Source organism: Episyrphus balteatus, chromosome 4 (assembly GCF_945859705.1).
Source record: "Episyrphus balteatus chromosome 4, idEpiBalt1.1, whole genome shotgun sequence".
In the NCBI taxonomy this organism is placed as follows: Eukaryota; Metazoa; Arthropoda; class Insecta; order Diptera; family Syrphidae; genus Episyrphus; species Episyrphus balteatus.
Genome location: NC_079137.1, coordinates 31,997,682 through 32,021,598, shown reverse-complemented (window position 1 = coordinate 32,021,598; position 23,917 = coordinate 31,997,682). Strand labels below are relative to the sequence as shown.

Sequence of the window (23,917 nt, the reverse complement as noted above, 5' to 3'; positions counted from 1 at the left end):
AACAAACAATATCCCTTCTATTAAGCTTTACAGGAGCTACATTACCACGTGTAAAGCTTTATAGAAGCAAATTTGTTAGTCGGGCTGTCATAAATGTAATCTGCTTTAATTTTTTCAAATGGAATTAAAATGTGATATTGCTTTGATATGTGTACCTATTTTGTAGAGTGTAGACCTAATAATTGAAGATAAGACACAACTATAGGTTACATCTCCTTATAAATTTTTCATGAAACACATTTATTTATATAATAAAATGATAGTCAAATCACGTTAGGAGGTACCTACATACATTATTTTTCTCAACAGAAACAAAAATGTATACAATGCGGATACCTATTTCTATATAAAAACATTTTTATTGTAGATATTTCTTCACTTTGATATTCTCAGACTATTAAATAATGTTCTTCAAAATTTTGGAGTTCGAATATTGCCAAGAGGTGTAGTTTTATACTGAACTTAAAAATCCGGTTGAATAAACCAATTAAAAAAACACAAACCAGGAGGCTGTTATTAACTGATTCATCTTAATAATGATCCAAGATGATTTAATTTAGACATAATGTACAGACAGTCCTTTTAACTTAGTACAAACAATTTAGCAACACAATTTTCACTATACAGTAGGTACACATAAATAACTGGAATTGTGTTATTATATCTATATCCATCATCCAACATTTTACAGAAAAAAAAAGCCACAAGGGAATGATAACTTTTGAAGTAAACAAGAAATGTTTCAAGTTCTAATTGACCTAATTATCACTGTCTCCAAAAAGTCACCTTAATTAAGCATCAGTATACTCAAATCTTATTCGGTTATCACCCTTTTAATACAGTGTTGATGGTGCCCCAAGCCCAATTTCATAGACCCCAATGCATTATGTGAAGTCAAGTGATCAAAACATAAGTGCGTATTCAGGTGGAAGAAAAACAAGACCTACAACACCTCATATATTCAAGTTCAGTCCAAGTCTCACCGCATGTAAACAATGACAGTACAATGGGTAATCGGCCAAAAACCCGATCGTCTCCCAGTCAATCATTGTTGCCGATCGTCATCGTATAATAATAATATAATTGGTAGAGATGGCTAGTCGACCAGGTGAGAGCCACTTTGTATTCTGTACCCACCTGTGGTTATTATTTGCTTGATTATGTTTAAGCGCTTCTTGATTCAGTTAATTCAACGAGAGGAGGTTTTAATGGAAATGGTCTACGATGATGGGAGGGTACAGAGGGTATAGAGGAATAGGGAAAAACAGCAGTCCATCCATTGTTACCCATATAAAGATTATTGTGCGTTCTGACGCAAAGGCAGTTGAAGCCTTACCACGCGGGAGTGAACACTCCTTCCACCTTATTCGACAGAAAAATAGTGCGTCCACAAATACGCGAGGCGACGAGATGAACAAGGTTCGGGTGTTGGGATTAATGTGCGTGCTTGTCATTGTCACTACGGTACGGTGCCAACTTCTTCCGACTTTTGGAATACCTAAGTTCCCCTCTGATGGATACAACTTCAATAAAAACGATCTTGAAGATGGCAGACTGCTACTGACCCCATACATTGAAGCTGGCCTGCAGTCGACTGCCAGGAAATTGGCCAAAGTCGACAGGAGCTTATTTCTCAACACGACAAGTTATGCTGGTTGGTTTAGCATATAGTGCGCAATTCATGGTCATAACTTTCACTCATTTAGAATGTTTTTTTTTTGTGTTTGTTGTTGTTATTGGCGTTGCTAAGGCTATCTGACAGTTGATGAGGAACGAGATTCGAATTTATTCTTCTGGTTCTTCCCAGCCGAAGGGTCACAACGATTATTGCTTTCGAGTGGCGAGAATGACCTCGACGATGAAGCGGATGCGGGCGAGACAGAGGACACTGACTTCGATCATGAATATTTGAAGAAGCTATCGGCTAATGAGACCACCAACTATGGAGCCGATGGTAAACCTGTTGTTCTGTGGCTGCAGGGCGGCCCAGGAGTATCATCATTAATGGCATTATTCACAGAGAATGGACCTTTCTTTTTGGATGGCACGAAGTTAAGAGGTTTGTACATTTAGAAATAAGTGGTGCTATTACATCAGACGCTTCCAGCTAATTGTGGATTGTAAATAATTTATGCAGATAATCCCTATTCGTGGCACAAGAAATATCATATGCTTTATATTGATAATCCAGTCGGGACGGGATTTAGTTTCACAAGTTCGGATGGATATTGTGAAACTATAACTGGAGTGGCTCGTCATTTATACACTGGTTTGGTGCAGTTTTTTAAATTGTTTCCATCACTGCAGACAAATAGCTTTTATATTACCGGTGAATCATTTGCTGGGAAATATATTCCAGCGATAGCGGATGTAATTTACGAGCAGAATGGAATACCACAGAATTATTTGAAGATAAACCTTAAGGTGAGTCAAAGGAGCTTTTAATTAATATGAATAAGATTCAAAAGTACCTTGTATTATCAAGATTTCAATAACTACTTTATCTTGTATTCAAATCGAACTTCAATAAAAAAAATGGTAAACCGACGAAGTTACGAATACCAGAGTTACGGGTGACAGAGTTATGAGCATCAAAGTTACGCGAAACCGAAGTTACGAAAAACTAGAGTTACGAATTCTAAAGTTATGTTAAGCTATGACATGTGATTTTTTGGTTGGCAACAATTGCTAGGAACGATATGGAATTATGGAAATACAAACAAGAGATTAACATTTTTCTCATTGGTCAGAACTAAATGAGTAAAGCGAAAATGGGTGTTATTTAATCTTGTAAAATTTTGATTGGATAGGTATAGATATTAGGGTGGGTCAAAAAAATCGAAATTTTTTTTTTTGATTTGGTACTCCGAAAAATCGATTGCTAGACCCCTCTAGAATATACACACCAAATATGAGCTCTTTATATTAATGGGAAGGTCCTCCGCTTTGTAATTTTCCATTTTTACATTAAGCTTCTACTAAAAAAAAATAATTTTTTTATTAATTGACTTTTTAGCAAATTTCTTTTCATATTCTTGTAGGAAATTGAACGCTCTAAAAAAAAGGTCTTATACACTTTTTTCGTTTATCTAACCGTTGAATAGATATTTGAGGTCCAAAAATCGAGAAAATCTTTAAAAATTCGTTTTTTGTTCTTAATTTTGTAACAAATTGAAAAATTATAAAGATCAAACGCGCAAGACATATTCTTGTTGAAAATTGATTGCTCCACAAAAAAGGTCTTATTAACTTTTTTCATTAATCTAACCATTCTAAAGATATTCGAGGTCAAAGTTAAAAAAAAATATAAAAACATTTTTTATTTTTAAAAAATTTCTAATTCACTGAAACTTCATTATTTTCAAATTAGCAAGATATATTCTTTTAGGGGCTTAAACGTTCTACAAAAAATTCCTTGGAATGAAATTGATTGCTTTAACCGTTTAGAAGATATTCGTATCCAAATCGCAATGCATACGGGTCATAAGAAAACTATTGAAATCAGTGAGCATTGGTTTGGATACGAATATCTTCTAAACGGTTAAAGCAATCAATTTCATTCCAAAGAATTTTTTGTAGAACGTTTAAGCCCCTACAAGAATATATCTTGCTAATTTGAAAATAATGAAGTTTCAGTGAATTAGAAATTTTTTAAAAATAAAAAATGTTTTTATATTTTTTTTTAACTTTGACCTCGAATATCTTTAGAATGGTTAGATTAATGAAAAAAGTTAATAAGACCTTTTTTGTGGAGCAATCAATTTTCAACAAGAATATGTCTTGCGCGTTTGATCTTTATAATTTTTCAATTTGTTACAAAATTAAGAACAAAAAACGAATTTTTAAAGATTTTCTCGATTTTTGGACCTCAAATATCTATTCAACGGTTAGATAAACGAAAAAAGTGTATAAGACCTTTTTTTTAGAGCGTTCAATTTCCTACAAGAATATGAAAAGAAATTTGCTAAAAAGTCAATTAATAAAAAAATTATTTTTTTTTAGTAGAAGCTTAATGTAAAAATGGAAAATTACAAAGCGGAGGACCTTCCCATTAATATAAAGAGCTCATATTTGGTGTGTATATTCTAGAGGGGTCTAGCAATCGATTTTTCGGAGTACCAAATCAAAAAAAAAATTTTCGATTTTTTTGACCCACCCTAATAGATATACTATACATATATGGTTTTGTTTTTGTGAGAAGATCGCAAAAACGTTGAAATAGAAAAAAAAAACATAAGTATACTTATGTCAGTTTGGGGGACATAATTGAATTTAACTTCTTATTTGTCCAACTAATATAGCAAATACGTATTTTTTACTTGCGATATAGGTACTATAGGGCAAGTTTAGGATTCGTAAAAAAAATCGAACTCGAGATAACAATTTTACATGACATTACGATGATGGAGAATGCCAAAAAAGTGGGTCCGGCAATTCTGTCTGTCTGTCTGTCTGTCTGTCTGTCTGTATGTCTGTCTGTCTGTCTGTCTGTCTGTCTGTGTGTCTGTCTCTATCTGGAGCTGCAGCCTAAACGAGTGAAGTGATTTTCTTCAAACTTGGTAGTTAGCAGTTTTTGGTGATTCCCTAGAGGGGAAATTGAAATTTTTTTTTTATGACCAAAACTAACGGTACCTGCCATGTAACGGAAATAGAAAAGGTAATTTTTTTCAAAAACGGCTCTAACGATTTTGATTAAAATTTTTGTGTGTAGTACTACACATAAGAGCCAACTTTTTAAATAAAAAAAATATTTTTTGTACCGTTATTAACGGTACCTGTCATAGAACGGGTTTTTTCATTTCTGAATATCTCGTACAACATTAACCCGATTTAAATGAAAATTTTTATACAAAAGTGTGTAAGTAAAGATAATATTAAAATTTTAGAAAATTTTCAAAAAACGCATTTTTGGTTTTTTAAAAAATATTTCAAAATTTTTTTTTGAAAAATCAATTTTTTGAAAACGAATCAATGAAAAATTTTGAAATTTAGTTTTAATGTGTAAATTAATTATTTCTTCAAAATGGCATACCAACTTTTTTTTTGAAAAATGTTAAAAAAATTTTATATATAAAAAATTTTTTTTTTAAAAAACGGCTCCTACAATTTTCAAAATTTTTTTTTCTAAAAATACCTTTTTATACGAGAAATAAAATGGCATATTTTTTTTTTTTTTAAGATATTTTAAAACGGAGTTTTATTAATTATAAAAACAGATTTAATTTTTTTATACTACTTATGAAATTTCTTCAAATTATCAAATTTTAAATTTCTTGAATAAAAAGCTTTAACATTATAGTTACTTTAAGCATAAGAGCAAGTACGTGCGACCCCAGTCGTGCAATTTATTTTTTTTCTATTAATTACACCGGCACGCAAAATAAAAAAAGTGTCATGTACCAGGAACCAGACCTATCTTTCTATATGTTTTTGGGCATGCTGAATCCGAATTTCAAGTCTGTTTGGCCCTGTCACCCTCCAGTTTTGAGCTGTGACTGCATTTTGTTTGGATTTTTATGACTTTTTTGAAGTTTTTTGCATTTTTCTCAAAACTGAAGGGTGTTCGGGCAAAACAGACTTGAAATTCGGATTCAGCGGGTCCAAAAACATATAGAAAGGTGGGTCTTGTTCCTGGTTCATATAACTTTTTTTTTGGTGTGCTGGCACTGTCGCGAAATGTCGCTTTTATCCCCGGCACACCAAAAAAAAAGTTGTATGTACCAGGAACAAGACACATCTTTCTATATGTTTTTGAACCCGCTGAATCCGAATTTGAAGTCCGTTTTGCCCGAACACCCTTCAGTTTTGAGAAAAATGTAAAAAAGACCCCAAAAAAGGCAAAAAACTGAGTTTTTTGCATTTTACTCAAAACTGGAGGGTGACAGGGTCAAACGGACTTGAAATTCGGATTCAGCGTGCCCGAAAACATATAGAAAGATAGGTCTGGTTCCTGGTACATGACACTTTTTTTATTTTGTGTGCCGGTGTATTATAATTATTCATATCGTATTTTGTAATACCCACTTTGTTATTATTTATATTAAAATAATAACTAAACCACCCCTTTTTTTTACAGACGTTATTTTGGTGTTTTGAACTGTTGTTGCAATTGTTGCCAACCTAAAAATCACATGTCATAGCTTAACATAACTTTAGAATTCGTAACTCTAGTTTTTCGTAAATTCGGTTTCGCGTAACTTTGACGGCCGTAACTCTGTCGCGCGTAACTCTATTATTCGTAACTCCGTTACCATTTCAAAAAAAAAAATATGAACTTCCTAAAAACTATAGAAATAAATTATTCAGTATTCGTATAGGTATAGTTTATCCTGAAAATAGTTTACAATGTTTTATTAATAACTAGATCAAATTGAACAGTTAGTTCTTCTATCACTTTTACTCTGCTTCAACTATACTGATACGATTTTAAACACCTGTAAGCAAAGTATCAAAATGCTTTGTCAATAAATCTTTGATATTTGTGTCTTTCTTGTTTATACATAGGTGTGTTTTATTATTGCCGTGATCTAGATCAGATCATTGTTTTTATTTGCTTTACCTACAACAAAAGCAGGATCTCGCCTTTTTATTGTAACGCTAACAAATACAATGATCTGATCTGAATCACGGGAATAATAAAACACAGCTTATATCACCTTAAGTTCTAAGCAAAGTTTTTTTTAAACATTTCACGAAAGTTTTCCTATATTGTAACTATGGTCCTGTTGTATGAGGGATTTTTAGTGTATGGATTTATTAAACCAGAAGTGATCCCTACCCATGGTTGTAAAATATATAATTATAGTTGAAATAGCTTATGTATGGCCAAATAGCCAAAGTTGTAAGAAACTCGTCGAATAAAAAAAAATATTTAATGCACACACTTTGCATTGAATTCTTTTTTCAATGCGGAAATATTTTTATTTGCAATATTTTTTTTAATGCAAATGTTTTTATTTAATAGGTACAATTTTTTTTTCATTTGCATTAAATATTTTTTAAAATTTTTAATCTAGATAAGCAATTGCACAAAAAAAAAACTTACAACCCTGACCCTACCCAACACCTAAAATAATAACGTGCTACTATAGTGTATTTTTTTTTGTTATTTTTATTAATTTGATTTTTTTGCCTGGGACTTAAAAATGTTAAGTCTAACATATTTTCAAAAAATTATAATATTCAAAGTAAAATAGTCGCACAAACTTTTGAAATGTTTCATTTACGATAAAAACATGAATCTGTAAAATTAAAAAAGAAAAGAAAATTACTTGTTTTAGAAATGATTGCACCAAGGACGGATTTAAACTCAATCACTTCTAGCCAGATCCTTCTAATGTGAATGTTTGGATGTAAGAGCTAAAAAAAACTTATTATACTAAAAAATTATTTTAACTATGGTATTATAAAAAATATTAAAATCTAGTAACCATGAAAAAAAAAAAATAAATACAAATAAAAATCGTAATTGTTTGTATATCTACCTTCTACATCACATCCGCATTTTGATTTCCCTTAAATTCTTAAAGTATTATTATTTTTATTTAGGCTTTATAATTATGTAAATTTTGAATTCAAACTTTAAACTTTAGTTCCAAAATAAAATTTCGCAGTTTGACAAGAAAATATAAAAAAATGTTACACATACGCCACCGAGCACTTTCACTTTTATTCGTTTTTGAAAAACGCCACACCTTGTTTGATAGTAATGCACTCTCCAGTTCACATGAATTATTGTTTGGTTGTGAATTATAGAGGCATAATGATTGTCCTTACTAAGAAGTTTATCTTGATTAAAAAAAAATTGAAATATGTTTGTATGTATATTTAAAAAAAATCCAAAAATATTTTTTGGACACTTTTTGAAAATTTTAACATTAGGTACAGCTAGTCAAACGCTTCAGTAAAAAAAATTTAGTTGAAATCAGTTTAGTCATTTAGGAGAAAGTCAGAAATCAAGAAAACGGTTCTTATGCCAGATACAATTAATTTATGCATCAAGAAATATTTTTTTTTCAGTAGGACCTTATTTGCCAAAGTCCAGAGATTTTTAAATCAAAATCATTAGACCTTTTTTGTATTACCTATGGTTATATGGCAATTACCGTTAATTTTCACCTTAAAAATTAAATTTCTATTTCCCCTCAAAGGAATCACCCAAAACTCTTAACTAACAGGTTTGAACCAAATTGCTTCAGAAGCTTGGCTTTAGCTCGAGATAGAGACAGATAGACCTACTTCCCCATTCTCAAACTCTTGTTTAATATTTTTACGATTCCTTAACTTGCTCTATAGAGGATCTAAGTATATCTGAAGTAAAAAAAATAGTATTTTTGATCCATAGATGTTTAAGTATTTTTAATAATAAAAAAAAAATCATCAAAATTAGAGGTTTTCGTCCCGCTTCCGAAATAAAGCCATTTTTGAGCTTAAGTTACACCATTTTATTATGAACCCTTTGTTTTTTATTTATCAATGTATAATATATCTTTTTCAATGTTCACAGGGACTTGCACTTGGAAATGCACTTTCAGATCCGTACAACATGGTGGACTACTCAGACTTTGCGTATCAATTGGGTTTGATAGGTAGAAAAGGTTACCAGGAAATGAAACTTACAGAGAGTCTTATTCGAGCTTATATTGATCAACCAAAATTGGCTAAGGCTGTAAAGATTAAAAATAAATACATTAAACATAATATTATACATTTTTTATTTTATTTTCTCATCATAGTATTGGGACTCGACCTTGCATCTATTCACTGTTCATAGCAACTATAGTAATATGTACAACATTCAGGAACCTGAATCAATGGACCTGTTCCCTTATAAACCCTTTATTGATCAGCCCCATGTAAGCACATAATTCTAATCTAATACACATTTTGAAGTAATTTTTTATTTCACCAATAATGCTTTAAGATTCGTGAGGCTCTACATGTCGGTGGTCATCCATTTTCTGGACCAAATACAGTCTACACCCACCTCATCAATGATTTTATGACAACAGCAATGCACTGGACCGAACGACTTCTAGATGCTGGACTTCGCATTATGTACTACAATGGCAATTGGGACTTTATTGTTGCATATCCTTTGTCAGAAAACGCCTTCCACAAAATGCAATGGAGCGGTGCGGAAGATTACAAATCAGCAACACGTCGACCTTTTAAGGTGAATGGAAAGCTTCATGGTTATGTTACTAAGGCGCGAAACTTCTATGAGGTTTCAATAATAAGTGCAGGACACATGGTGCCAACAGATCAACCAATCGCATGTTTGACGTTGATTGATAGATTTTTTACAAACAAGTTGTAGGGAAGATGAATGGAATAAAAAATGAGAGTTACAACCGATATGTAAGAAGCACGTGCTGTTTTGTTTTTATTTTGTAAATATGTGGTATCTGTCTAATGTCGTGAGTAACCTAAGTCATTGTCCCTGGAGAGATAACGAAAAAAAAACAGTATTTTGTTGTTATCAACACAAAATCCACCAGTTGATTGTGTTATCATTGTATTTGTTTCCAACACTAATGTGCCTTTTAAGGACATGCGTAAAGGAGTGTTCCTTAACAGCTGTGTAGAAAAATCTGTCAAATGTGTTAATCCAATCATGGAGGTGAAATCGCAGAAAATTCTCGAGTTAAAAAATAAGAAATTTTAGTCGGTTCTTTGTTTGGATTAAAGTGTTTATTCTTAGTTATTCAGTCCCGTAAGTTTTGGTCAAGTTTTGTATGAAGAATTCAGTTTAATTGAGTCGAAATTTCCCAAATAATTCTCAAACATATGTTCGCCCCATATCTAGCATGAATTCAGAAACTATTTCACATATTTCACAACGTTTTTATTGCATTTTACAATAATTAAAATATAATGCCTAGTTCTATTCTAAGAAAATTGAATTTTAGTAACTTTTTTTAATATCAACATAGTTTAAAGTTCTTTCTAAGTCAATAAAATTGGTTACAATTCATTTTGGATAATCGATAATAACTTCCATTGAACTTGGTGATTGTTTCAAAGTCTGAAGTACCTATGATGAAAGTATCAAGCGATTCTATTTATAAATTTTGTTGTAGGTATCTTAAAGTGGTACTGTTAAAGTTAACTAACTTAAAGGCTTTACTAAATTGGTCCAAAATTACAATTTTACAATTTTTTAATAGTTTTTCAGGCTGGAAATTTGTTATTTTACAAAATGAGGCCAACGAACATAGCTAAAGTGATTTAAAAAAATTTTTTTTTTTGGTTACAATATCCGCACGCAAAAATTGAGACGTTAACAAGGACGAACTTAGAAGTGACAAGTCAAAGTCATTATAACGAAGGTCGTTTCACTTAGTTTGCACTAAAGTGCTTCAAATTTATATGCATAATAAATCGATTAATTTTCTCTTTGTTTACGTACTGTAACATACTACCTTTGTTAAGAACTATTAATAACTGATAACGATAAGTAATGCAGATTGTAAGTGGCTTATGTTCAACTTAAGTATTTAAGTTTCGTTTAGGAAAATGTTCCTTAGATTTATCTGAAGTTTTTCGTATTCATTGCTTTATTTAAACTGTATTTTTTTGCATTGACATGTTGTTTATTAAAAAAAAAAAAAAATAATAATGGGTTCGTATTTGCTTTGCTTAGGTTAGATAATTAAAATTGATTTGTTTTTCCTTTAATTGTAGGAAAATGTTAATTAAGACAAAAAAATTAAAATATGAAGTTTGTCTTTTGATTACTAAAATTAGGTCTTTCTTCAATTCTGAAAGGTAAATCTACTTTTACTAACATTCAAATTAATTGCTTTTGGTTCAGTTAAGTACATACAACTCCAAATATATAAAAAAAACAAATATATAAAGAAAAGGTAAATACATTTTTTCAATCAAAATTTTAGTAGCCGTTTTGAAAAAAATTAAATTTTTCCAAATTGGTAAAAACTATACGTACAATATACATCCCTGCTCTGCCCTGTGCTTTTATGATTAGACCACAGTGTGTTATTTTAAAAGACATAATATTTTTTTTTTGTAAGAATAAATTAATACAATGTCACTTTGTTCTTTCCTAGCTTTTTTTGCAAAGTTTCAAATTAAGTTTGGTTTTTTTTATATGGGTCAGTTTAATAGGTATACAAGCTTTAAGTTGAGTTTGAGTTCAGAGTTACATAAGTTCATAAGTGGGCGTTCTCTTAGTTGGGTAAAATGCGGTTTAAAAATCACACAATTTTTCTAGACTGGTCTTATAAATTCTCGTTCCATTGAGCATTATAAAATACTTTAAAATAATCTGTCATATTGCCAGATTACATGAACCTACATCTCTAGCTTGTTCAACCATTAGCAATAAATAAATTAAAAAAAAAAATAGCACGTATACGCCACAGTGCACGTAGACAACGTGTAGATAATGTGAATTAAAACGTTGGCTTAGGTACCAACACACCCAAATCGATACTTGCATACAATAATTGACCAAAAATTTCATGTTCTTTGTCGTCAGTCAGTGTTAACAACATAAAGAAAAACAAAATCCTTTCAAATAAGAATCAAAAATTTCTTCAGCTTCTTAAATTCTGTTTATTATTAAAAATATTGCTAAATCAAAAAATAAACCAAAAAAAATTTAACACAAAACAAATAAAAAAATAGTTTTTGTTACTAAGTAACCAAAAAGTTTTTTTCGGGGATTTTTGGGTATCGAACATACAATCATGTAAGGCGACTGTGGAGGCAATTCTCATTCATAGCAGATTTTTTTCCCGGTGTCATTTCTATATAAATATAATTATTCAATGTTTCTGCATAGATTTAAGTTTTATTACCTACTATTTTTTTTTTAATTATTTAAAATACACGAGATCTAAACCTTAATTTTGAGCTTGTTGTACCCTTTTTTATGAGTCTTTTGATAGCTAATTTTTTTAAAGTAAAAATTTCATTCGAAAATATACTTCACAAACAAAAACATTATTGAAAAAAATGTGTTTTCCTTAAACAAATTTATTTATTAACAAGAATTACTGAACACACAATAGCTGTTCGATGTTCATCTTATAAATAAATAAATTTGATCGTAAATAAAAATAATTTATAAACATTCTTTACTATTCAATAATAGGTACAAGGTACATATATATTATTATTTCCAAAAATAGAAAATCATAAACAAAATCAGGGTCCATGGATAAAGTTGGATTATTGCGAAAGGTGAGTAACATTGTCCTTGGAGACAAGTTATTTAAATATCCTTAAGTACTAAATACTACGACTACCAAGACCCATGATCGATATTCAAAATAAGATTTATACACCTGGTGTACAAGGCCGTAGCTTAAAAAATTTTTTTGTGGTACTCATGTATGTATGTAGGTACCCCATAAAGATTTTATTTTTTTAACTTTATTTTTTTAAACATTCTTTTCTTGGGTCCCAAAATCTTTTCCTCATGGGAAAATATCGAAATTTTTGTAAGATTCTAATATATTTTGTAACTAATAAATTAAAGGCTAACTTATCAGATTATGTTAATGCAAAGCCTTAGAGGCAATGTAAAGCACAAATTTTCAAGCCCCCTTGTAATACTTTTTTGTCAACGGCTTTGTGATGAATTATCTTCGGATTCAATAATAATACTGTTTAAGCCTACGTTCAATTAAATTGGTATTCCAAAGGCGTATGCTTCAGCCAGCAGCAACGACGACCGACGTGACGAGAGTCATTTAATGGCATTCAAACTACAAACGCCTGTAAGCTATATCTATGTTGTTTATCCAGAAATTTGCAAATGGTCAATGAATTTTAGTTAGTTGTATCAGTTCAGTTGAAATTATACAGAATCGACGATGGGTCTTAGTATCGTAGCACTGAGCAATGTGTTTGGATTAACGTTTAATCGTAAAATAATTCAATTTATTTAATTAAATGTACATATTCTTTGAATAGCCTTTTGGCTGCGAGTCAGAGTATTTGTTAAAGTCATCGCCAAATATTTTGGAGAATTTCCCTTACGAAGATTTTCGTAAGGCTGCCCGCAAGATGACCTCCCCACCACCCACACGTGTTAATAGACCCATTTCCCCAATGTTTTCGGATACTTTGGAACGCCATCCATTTATGAGAAATGTCATAAATTCTAAAGGTTTTGAGATAAAATATTCATCACCAAGTGAAAAAGAAGCATCCGTTCGAAAGAGTTTGGAAGAAATTTCCAAGGACATTAAAGAAATTGAAGATTTCCTCACTGTAACGGAAAATATTATTCGCAGGGAGAAAGAACGTGATAGAGAACTCTATGCGCGTGAGAAACGCCGAAAGCTAGAAGAAAAACAACGTAGAAAATCTGGTGAGATCTCAAGTCCGAATAAGGAAAACAAAACACCTAGTCCATTGAAAAAGACCCCTGCAACTTCGAGAAAGAATTCACAAAGGGGTATAACATACAAAATAAACTCTTTCAAAACCAAGAGATCTAAGCCGGGAAGTCCGAGGTTCTTGAACTCAAAGCTTTACTTTCGAAATGGAAAGATTGGATGCCTGGAAGCTGAACAAAACGCTTCGAATATTGAGAGTACTCATGCTTTGGTCAAACATATTCTACAGTATGAAAATGAAAAACCTCTTGTCAGTCCTGAGAGTGTTCGAAAGGTTTTGAATGAATGTCTGTTGCCGGGACAGGTTCCATTTGAGGAGTATGAAGATTCGGGCAGACCTCTTATGATAGAAGCTAGAAAAGTAGCTCAAGAGGTTACATTTCCGGAGGAGACTGACGATAACTTATCACAACCTATGGAGAATGAGGTTGTTGAAGAAATTGACTGTGACGAGAGAGATGTGCAAATTTGTTACAATGAGTCTCCCGACTTGCCTAATGAAGAGAAGAATACAGCCGAAACACCGGAAAACATATTAGATAGTGAACTTGTAGTTGTGGATAACAATGATGCCCAAACTAATACCATAGATAGATCAACTCCTGGAAGGTGAGATTTTATAAAAACTTCGTTCTACTATTTACACTTTTTGTTATTTTTTATAGTCTTGATTCTGATGGTCAACAGTTTCTGCGAGACCAAGTTCGCCATTTGGTTCGAAGATTTACTGCTCGGGCAAATAAGGTAAAATCTCGATTGGAGCTTCCTCCAACACCTTCAAGCAGTGCCAGCTCTCCATCTCCCCCACCACCTTCGGCACCAGTATCCATTACAAAGCAACCAAACAAAGGTGATAACCATTCAAACATCAAAATTTTAAACCGAAGCCATCGAAGTCAGTTTGAAGCAGATAATCCCCAGTCCAGTCTATGGCTCTGCTCAAGCCTTTGTGGCAGTAACAACGACGAAAAAACTCTCGATCCACAAGGAAAAATCTATATCTCCTGGTTATGTGTTGTCTCCATAAGCTTTCTGTATAATGCCTGGGTTATCCCTCTGCGGTCCACATTCCCCTTTCAAACCCCAGAAAATACAAACGCTTGGCTTATATGTGACTTTTGTGCTGATCTTATTTACCTTTTGGATGTGATATTCTTCAAGCATCGAGTAATGTATCTTTTCGAAGGTTTTTGGGTAAAGAATAAAAACCTCACGCGAAAGAATTACATGCGAAAGCTTCAGTTCAAGGTATATAAAAGCTTAAAAGTTTTTTCAAAACGATTTGTTAATTCATTTTCTTTTACAGCTTGATCTTCTATCTCTTCTGCCATTGGACTTATTATATTTCCAATTCGGAACTAGTGCAGTTTATTGGCGTTTTCCAAGATTCTTGAAAATTCAAAGTTTCTGGGAAGTCTTCAAGCTACTCGATCGTGTCATCTCATCACCACACTTTGTAAGCTATTCAGCAAAGTTAAATAAATCGAATACTCATGAATGAATTTCACTTTTATATAGGTTCGAGTCGCAAAGACACTGACCTACATGCTTTATATGATACATCTTACAGCTTGTTCGTATTATGCGTATAGTTCGTATCAAGGTAATCTAGTCGTTTTGTCGTATTATCGTTGCTAAATTGTGTATGATTGATTTGCTAATTAGAAACGTTGCAACTATCTTCTTTGATAAATATTGATTTATGTGTGTTTCTTTTTTTTATTAACTTTTGTGTATTTAACATAATTTTCAGGTCTTGGAGTAAATCGTTGGGTGTTTAGTGGAAAAGGTCATCCATATGTTAGATGTTTCGCATTTGCAACCAAAACTGCCACATCAATAGGTAAGGATATTTTGTTTAAACGAATTAATGTGGGTATGTGATTGATTAAGGTTTAAGATTAAAAAAAAAAAAAACAGTATAATTTGGTATCCCAATATTTTTAGTATACCTGTACATATAGTATTGTTAAGTCAAAAAATGTCATCAAATTGAATTTTTTCGAAACACAAATTTTTTGGGATGTGATTGGGTATGGTTTCGCTTAACTTTAAAAACATGAGAAACAATTTCATTTTACATACCTAACAAAAGTGCCAACTTAAATCATCCAAATTTCGACATTAAAGGGCTTTCAAGCTAACACAATCGTTGGCCCGTTTGTTTCCGAGATACTCGAGATGCAAAACAGTTTTTAGTATTTTCTTTCCAGTCTTGCTTTCAACAATATTGTTAAGTGACTTTTACTTACATTTCATCAATCAGCATTGAAAATAATGGAAAATAATTTTAAAATTAGTCTTTGAGCCGACTGATTATTATAGTACAGGAATGACGAGTAAAAAAAGGCATTTTGTGGAACAAAATACGGAAATGCTAATTTTTTCAGATATATAAAAGAAAAGTGTTCGAAAAGCCTTCCCTGTTGAAATACGTCTTATTTAAAGCGCAAACTGGCTTATATCTCTAAGGCCCAATTTATTCACTCTCCATTATATTTAAAGAAAATTTTAGAGATCAAAGTTTTTGGCAATATAATTTTGATGTGAGTGTACATAATTTTTCTGTGCAGATAATATTTTTGAGGCTACGGCGATTTTTCTGTCCAAAGTTACAAAACTTAAAAAACATTGCTCTTAAACTTAAAGGCAAAACTAGATCGAACGTTCTTGCTCTTAAGTTAAAAGTTGCTTAAAACTTGTAAAACGTTTTTAAAGCATTCATAAAAGAATACTTTTATCATTTATTTTAAAAGAAAGGTAAAAAAGTTTTTAAAGTTATTTTTAAAATAACCAAAAAGATTTTACCTCCAAGTTAAGTAGGTACCTATGTATATCATTAGATTTCTTGTTTAGAAAAGATTATTGAATTTTTTATTTTTTTTAAGAGTCATTAAAATGCCATTCTGTAAATTTATCAATCTGTTTTGAAAAAAAAAAAACAGATTACTGCAAAATTGATACTTTTAAGAATTTTCCTCAATTTTTTAATTAAGTTAATTTGTTCTTCTTCGTAGGCTCTAGGTCTGTTTTGATTAATTACTTGTTGTTTTGTGGCGTTTCACTTGTGATAAAAAAATTTTAATTGAAACCGGTCAGGTCGTTCATGATAAAGTCAGAAATCAATAAAACGTTTCAATAGCAAGTACCTAAATAACGGTTTAAAAAATATTTATTTTTTGTTTCCGAAGTAGAATCTAATTTCCGACAGATAAAGACAGACAAGATAAAAAATAAATGAAGTTTTACTTAAATTTTAAGAAGATTTACTCTATAAAAATTGAGAAGTCTGTATGGAAACCCTTTTTAATGGTTGATTTTAATTTTAATATCTTTTAAAAACTGCTCAACAAGGCAATCTGTTTATTTAAAGGTGGTACTATCTTTTTGAAAAGTCGATTTAAATAAATGTTTTTAAATGAATCGAATTATGTAACTGCCTGGTGAATTAACCAAAATGTAACAAGTAAATATAAAAAGCTATTGCCAATGAGCTTCTAGCTCATATAGAATAAGAATTAAAAGAAAAATAGTTTTCAAGCCAAACCCACCAAATTCTCAATTTTCATCCTTTTGGTTTTGTAAAAGAATATATTTTTTTTTTTATGTTGAGAATATTACCGATCTTTTGTTTTGCTTTTCATTATAATGTTTCTATTAGGAAAAAATCCAAAACCTGAAAGGGAAGGTGAATATGTATTCATGACTGCTGCTTGGCTGATGGGAGTGTTTGTATTTGCCTTGCTTATTGGTCAAATCCGTGATATCATCTCAACAGCAACTCGAAACAAAAACGAATATCGCCAGCTTGAAGATGAAACACTTGAATATATGAGAAGATTAAATCTACCAAACGAAGTCCAGAGAAGAGTTAAAATGTGGTTTAAGTTCACGTGGGATCAACAGAGAACATTGGGTAAGTTTTTAATATTGACCTTCCATTAAATCGATACTCACTAAAATTCCTCATAGATGAAAGCAACATATTAGATTCACTTCCAATAAATCTAAAAACCGACATCGCTATCTCTGTGCACATTCAAACTTTATCAAAAGTTCAACTTTTTGCCGATTGTGAAGAGGCACTTCTGAGAGATTTGGTGCTAAAGCTACGGGCAGTTACTTTCCTTCCAGGCGATTATGTGTGTCGCAAAGGTGAAGTTGGTCGTGAAATGTATATAATTAAGTTGGGGCAAGTTCAAGTAATGGGCGGTCCTAACAACGAAATCGTTCTTGCCACACTCTCAGAGGGTTCTGTTTTTGGAGAGATCAGTTTGCTTGGTATAAATGGAGCCGATCGACGTACAGCAGATGTCCGATCCAAAGGTTATGCAAATTTATTTGTTCTCTCAAAGTCAGATTTGAATGAAGTGATAGTCTACTATCCAAATGCACAAGCTATTCTCAAGAAACGAGCAAGAAGTCTTATGCGTAAGAATGCTGCTCGAGAGCGCGAAGAAGCCCGAAGAAGTGCTATGCAAGCGGATGTAGTTATTGGCAATCCGAAAACACCTGAAACACCACCAAAACTCCTTAAGACAGTTATCCAAGCTCTATCTCATGAATCTCCAGCTGTAATGTTGATCACAAAAGGATCAAAACGACTCCAAAGAAGATCAGAGAACAAGGAAAAAGAACATCCAGTCGAACCAGCTCCAGTTGCAGTTGCAGCTGCAGTACCTGTTGAAGTACCTGCACCTGCAACAATCGAGGAAACTCCACAAAATAGTTTTTCGATTTTAAATGAAAAACGACCCAAATCTCCAGATCTTCTTTCATTAATACAAATCGAACTTAAGAACAAGAATAAATTCATAAATCTTACCGATTCCGAAAAAGCACTTATAATATCGAATAGTAGTAGTAGCTCCTTAAGTGGAGAATGTGACGTCACTGTGCACAATGAAATGTAAATTTTATATATATATATTTTATTTTTTTGCAAAGCAAATTAAATTGTTTAATGTTAAAAAAGCACATTGAAATAAATATTAAAAAATATGTTTTGTGATTTTCTTTTTAATGCTCATAAGATACCATTTAAGATTTCATGATTATAAATCACCATGTAAAAAGGTAGGTAAGGTAAGGGAATTTGATCAGGCTGGAAAGATATTTTTTTAAGAAAATGGGAGGCTTAGGAACTAACACCAAAACACCTTGAGAGTAAAATTCAATACTTTTGAAACTTGGTAAATGAACTCCAGTTTAAATTATACGAAATAAAATGCACGACTGGGTCGCACGTACTTGCTCTTATGGTAATAGTAGCTCTTATCTTAAAGCTTTTATTAAAACAATTCCGATAATGTACTTAAAAATAAAATAATAATCGGTTTTTATAATTAATGAAACTCCATTTTTAATGATTTTGATCACAAAACAAAGTTTGGCATCTGATTTCTTTTATTTAAAATTTTGAAAATCGTAAGTGCCGTTTAAAAAAAAATAATTATATATAAAAATTTTCTAACATTTTTCAAAAAAAAGGTTGGTACGCTTTTTTTTAAGAAATATTTAATTTACAAATAAAAATGAAATTTCGAAATTTTTCAATAACCCGTTTTCAAAAACATGATTTTTCAAAAAAAAAAAATTGAAATATTTTTTGAAATTATTATAAAATTTTAATATTACTTTTACTTAAAAAAAAAAATAACTTTTCTATTTACATTACATGAAAGGTAGCGTTGCTTTTGGTCCTAAAAAAATTTCAATTTCTCCTCTAGAGAATCACCCAAAACTATTAACTACCAAGTTTGAAGTAAATCGCTTCAGTAGTTTACGCTGTAGCTCGAGGTACTTACAGACGGACAGACAGACAGAATTGCCGGAGCCAATTTTTTGGCATCCTCCATCATCTTAATGTCATGTAAAATTGTTATCGCGAGTTCCATTTTTTTTTAAAGAATCCTTAACTTGCCCCATAGTATCTACCGACATATAGTTAGAGTTACATTTTATAAAAGAGAAATTGTAGCATTTTTTAATGTTTCTAAACTAGTCCTTAAGTGCTACATATCATATGCATAACTTTGCATTACCAATCTAACCATTTGAAACGTTAACAAAAATTAAATTAAAAAAAATTCCTCATACACCATGGTGACCCCCTGAGAGTGATAATAAATAAGTTTAATTTTTGGTCGGGCCACCCGCTAAATTTGTTTCACTTATTTATAACATTAACGTTGTGAAATTTTAGTTCGCTATCTTTAGCGGAAGAGGGTGCTGATAACAGCTCAATTTTCAGGTTTTGTACGTTATCTTGATTTAAAAAATTTTTTTTTTGAAAAGTATGTAAATATATTATTTAAGTTTTGCTTGTCTTTATAAACCATATAAAATATTTTTTTTTCGAAAAAAAATGTCAGCAATAATAAATTATAATAATTAATAAACAAAAAGTGCAAAAAATAGTCTGTGTACTAAAAATGTTGACTAAATTTACTTGGAAAAGGTGCCAGAAATTATTATTTTGATGTTATTTCAGAATAAGTACAACAAAAACAACTTTTTAACTTAAAAAAAAGAAACATTTTTTTATTTTTATATTTTTCCAAAAAAATAAAATTTTCCAATATCGATCAGCACCCTCTTCTGTATAAGATAGGAGGTAGTATTCAGCAGTATGATACCAATAGGATGTGGAACCACAGTAGAGGGTGGCCCGACGACTTTTTGAAAATTTTACTTATATAGCAAATGAAAAAAATTCGTTGTTGAGTTCATATTGCAATAACTTTCGTTTAAGATCAACTTTGAAAACTGTTTCACTATTTTGAAAACTAAAATAACAGAGTAAGTTTTTAAAATAATAAACCTGTGTAACGCCATACGAATTTTTTTTAGTTTGAAAATGAGCTTTATAAAAACTTTAAACAGTTAATTAATTTGTAGCGACGCACAGTGTGGCCGATGCATCGATGTTGCCAGCTTTTCATACCATTGGCCACACTGTGCGACGTGGTGTACGAGATAAGAAATGTTTTGATAAATTAATTTTTCCCAACTATTATTAATGTTTAAGTGAAAGAATTATAAAAAAAAACTGAAAACGATTATAGTCAGGGGAAGCGAAATACTAGTTTAAGGTCGGGGTTGTTAGAAACTTCACATAAAACTGATATATGTAGGTAGTTATTTTAACATAATATTTCGTTTGGACTGTTACTTTTGAGTCACCCTGTATAGTGTGTTAAACCGTTGAACATTTTGTAAAAGACAGCCCAATGCTTTTTTTGGCTCAAAAATTTTTTTTAATTTTCTTATGACGTTATCACGTAAAATTACAGTCGTCTGAAAACCAACTTTAAAGACAACCAAATTTTTCGATCAATAAGAATCAATAAATAGATTTAAAAAATGGGAATGTGAAAGGTGGGTAGGGTGATGATACATTGAAAGTTTGAAAGTTCAAAACACTCATTATGAATGTACGGAAATGAAATGCTAACTAGGAATCAAGAAATATAAAAACCTACATTGACTAGAGTATGGATCTCAGAAGAAAAGTAAGAACAAAAATTTATAAAATAAATAAATACCAATTTTTTTGATGTTACATGCAGTACATTGAATTAACTTTCAACAGTTAAACCTGTACTTTGTTTATTTTTATGTATATGTAATTCAAATTTAACAGTTTTTTTTATAATAAATCTTACAATTCAGCTACAAGCTAAAATAATATTTCAGTCTAATACAGATAAATTTGTATTTTTTACTTTAGTCAACTTATTGTGACTTGACTTCTTTGTAATGTTTTTCATTGTCAGTTTGATCCAATTTAATGGAGTATTGTCCAATTTGTGAACCAGAAACATCAGCTTGTCCATTTGGATTGAAGACTGGACCTTCACCAATTTCTTCCATATCTTCCTTGACAATTCTGTAACCATTTTCATCGGCAACATAATGAACAGTACGACGAACAAAACCATCACTGTATGAGTATTGTCCTTCTACCTTAGTTCCATCACGAGTTTCAGAACGATGAAGGGCTTGATCGTTGATATCATCATTGACAGCTGAGTCGAAGGAGTAGTGGGCGTTTTCATTTTGGAATTTTTCGAGTTCATCCTTCTCGGCTTTAGCTTCTGCGCTGAGTTCCCTTTGTGGCTGGAAGGAAAAATTAAAAAAAAAAAATTATAAATACAAAAATGTTTTTCTTATAAAGATGAGTTCATAGTAGTTTTAAGGGGTTTTGGGAAAAAAATGAGTGAGGAAAAATTACAATTCATAGGTTAAGTTTCAATACTACGATTTTTATGGAAAGATATTTTATTTATCTTAAAATTGAGGACCAGTTTTTCCAATCTAGTTAACTAAGTCAGTAAATCGAACTTGTGAATTTAATTGTGGTTAGTTCATAAATCATCAGTACAGTCACTTCATAGTCAAATCACCAATTTAGTTGAATTAATCAGGTTTGACTGATCCCACAATAAAAAAAACTGAATTTTTATTAAATATTTCATAACTTATAAGGTTTCTCATAAGAAGATAATATAAAAAATATTGAATTTAATTATAATGATCAATGGAACCACGATAAAGAAAAAAAATCTAAATGTGATTAATTTTTTCATCTTTTTATGAAATAATAACAATCAGTTTCAATATTTACATCTTAAATGATTAACTACACTGATATATTTCCAAGAAATAACTAATTGACTTGCACATATTTAACTATAAACTGAGTCTGAATCCACTTAAAATCTGTGGTCACCGTTTATTATCTAGACTTTAAAAGTCTCCTCAATTAACGTCCATTCTCACTCTCACTTGTTCATATTTTGAAAAAAAAAAAGAGAACTTAAGTAGTATCGTCAATATTATTGTAATTTAAAAAAGATTCAACGCAGATTAGAAGCATCCACATAGAAGACTGTCTTATTCGGCCTTAAGGCGACCTTTTTTTTTTTGTTTGTTGTAAACATAAACAAAAAATTAAACAATACTTAACTACAGCTTATTATTATTTTTATTGTTATAAATGAAATAACTGATGGCGCTTAAACGGGTTTTTTCTATTAGTTTATCTCGAGACCCTCGCCCTCACTTACTTGAAGAAATAAGATTAACAAGTCAGCGTAAAGGTGGTGAGTTCACATTACGGGGCTTAGTCAAGAGACTGTATAAGATAATTGGAAGCCTACGTTCATATTCAGCGTCTCTATAAAAATCAACCGTCAGGGATTAAAGCAAACAAACTACTAAAGCAGTCTGTGGCACAAAGTTGAAGTAAGAAGACGTGTATACCGATTTTGTAACAATGGGTAAGTTTGAATAATAAAGTAAAAAATAAACATAAAATAGTATTGACACGTTTTAAAATGTAAATGATTTCAGTGAAACTTATAATTTGTTTGGCAGTAATTGCTCTATTCGTCACTATTGCAAGTGCACAAGGTAAGTTTTGATATCTTTAATAATAGAGAGAATTGTTATAGAAACAATAAAATTAATAAAATTGAATAATTAAAAACAAGTCTTGTTGTTTTAAAAGTTCAACTATTTGTTTCTAATATTTAAAAATTTGAAACTTCAGAATGCCCATCATTCAGCAAGGTTCAAAATTGCACTCCAAAATGCTTGCAAGATACTGAATGCAGTAGCATAGGAGGAAAGTGCTGCCCAAATGTTTGCAATGGTCGCTCATGCGCACAACAAAATACTCTTTCGAAATCTGATTCTGGATCGAGTGCTTTTGGAAGCAAAGACAAATGTAAGTTTTTGATAACAAAACCAATATGAATGTACTTTATAAATTGTTGCTTAATTTTCCCACAAGATTCTGGTGGCGCTGGAACCTATTGTGGTAATGTAAAATGCAGTTCATTTGAAAAGTGCGATATGGATAAATCAACAAAACGTCCAAAATGTGTGCGTTCCTAAGTAATTTTTTTTTTCTTTATCTTTTGTTAACTTTCCAATAACTTTTTATCACTTTAATGTTTAAACAAAATTTCGAATAAATAAATTTTTAGCAATAATAAAATAGTTGGTAATTTTTAATTAAATTTCACTCACAGCAGCAAAAACGACGCTCAAAGCGCAAACAACAAATACGAAACGGAACATGATTGATTTAGAAGAAAATTTAAATTTTTGGCTCCCGAACAAGATAGATGTTCACTATTGAGGTAAACTTTGAACTGAGTACTGGACACCACGGGACAGTTATTATATACACGTGGTAGCACCGCACTCATCTTCAGCAATTTTTTTTTTTCTTTTTTTGGTTTCTTGTATCAGTCTATCTGTCCGCTCATCAGTGGGAAATTTGGAAATATTGGTATCAGTGCCGGTTATACCAGATTTTTTTTCTGCTTTTGTTGTTATATTAATTATCTAATGAAATTTCGATCAACATTATTCAAAAAGTCGGTAAAGGTTGGTATTATTATGTTAAAATTGGTGGAAGGAGGAGATTTTTTTTTCTTTCTTTTGAATATCGAAGAGTGTTATCACACACAGGTTTGGTTTTATGTCAAAAAGAAGAAAAAAGAAATAAAATTGAACACGTAATTGGCATA

At 31.1% G+C, this 23,917-nt stretch overlaps 4 protein-coding genes across 4 annotated transcripts; 3 read left to right on the top strand and 1 right to left on the bottom strand.

The window, feature by feature from the left end:
• The first annotated feature begins 1,079 nt into the window (after positions 1-1,079).
• Positions 1,080-9,357, top strand: LOC129918602 (venom serine carboxypeptidase-like). Its single transcript, XM_055999224.1, has 6 exons — positions 1,080-1,654; positions 1,751-2,059; positions 2,138-2,424; positions 8,507-8,668; positions 8,736-8,855; positions 8,924-9,357. The coding sequence occupies exons 1-6, from the start codon at positions 1,225-1,227 to the stop codon at positions 9,317-9,319; spliced, it is 1,704 nt and encodes a 567-aa protein (XP_055855199.1). The 5' UTR covers positions 1,080-1,224; the 3' UTR covers positions 9,320-9,357.
• A 233-nt stretch (positions 9,358-9,590) lies between these two features.
• Positions 9,591-18,345, top strand: LOC129918601 (cyclic nucleotide-gated cation channel beta-3). The gene is made up of 9 exons (XM_055999223.1): positions 9,591-9,715; positions 12,159-12,210; positions 12,946-13,982; positions 14,039-14,621; positions 14,680-14,829; positions 14,892-14,976; positions 15,127-15,216; positions 17,035-17,289; positions 17,346-18,345. Exons 2-9 carry the CDS (start codon positions 12,184-12,186, stop codon positions 18,284-18,286), a joined length of 3,168 nt encoding a protein of 1,055 aa, XP_055855198.1. The 5' UTR covers positions 9,591-9,715; positions 12,159-12,183; the 3' UTR covers positions 18,287-18,345.
• A 2,607-nt stretch (positions 18,346-20,952) lies between these two features.
• LOC129919877 (cuticle protein 7) lies at positions 20,953-23,619 on the bottom strand. Its single transcript, XM_056000975.1, has 2 exons — positions 23,412-23,619; positions 20,953-21,494 (listed from the first exon to the last, which is right to left on the bottom strand). Exons 1-2 carry the CDS (start codon positions 23,460-23,462, stop codon positions 21,111-21,113), a joined length of 435 nt encoding a protein of 144 aa, XP_055856950.1. The 5' UTR covers positions 23,463-23,619; the 3' UTR covers positions 20,953-21,110.
• LOC129919878 (uncharacterized) lies at positions 22,513-23,381 on the top strand. The gene is made up of 4 exons (XM_056000976.1): positions 22,513-22,657; positions 22,731-22,790; positions 22,930-23,106; positions 23,173-23,381. Exons 1-4 carry the CDS (start codon positions 22,654-22,656, stop codon positions 23,274-23,276), a joined length of 345 nt encoding a protein of 114 aa, XP_055856951.1. The 5' UTR covers positions 22,513-22,653; the 3' UTR covers positions 23,277-23,381.
• Positions 23,620-23,917: the final 298 nt, after the last annotated feature.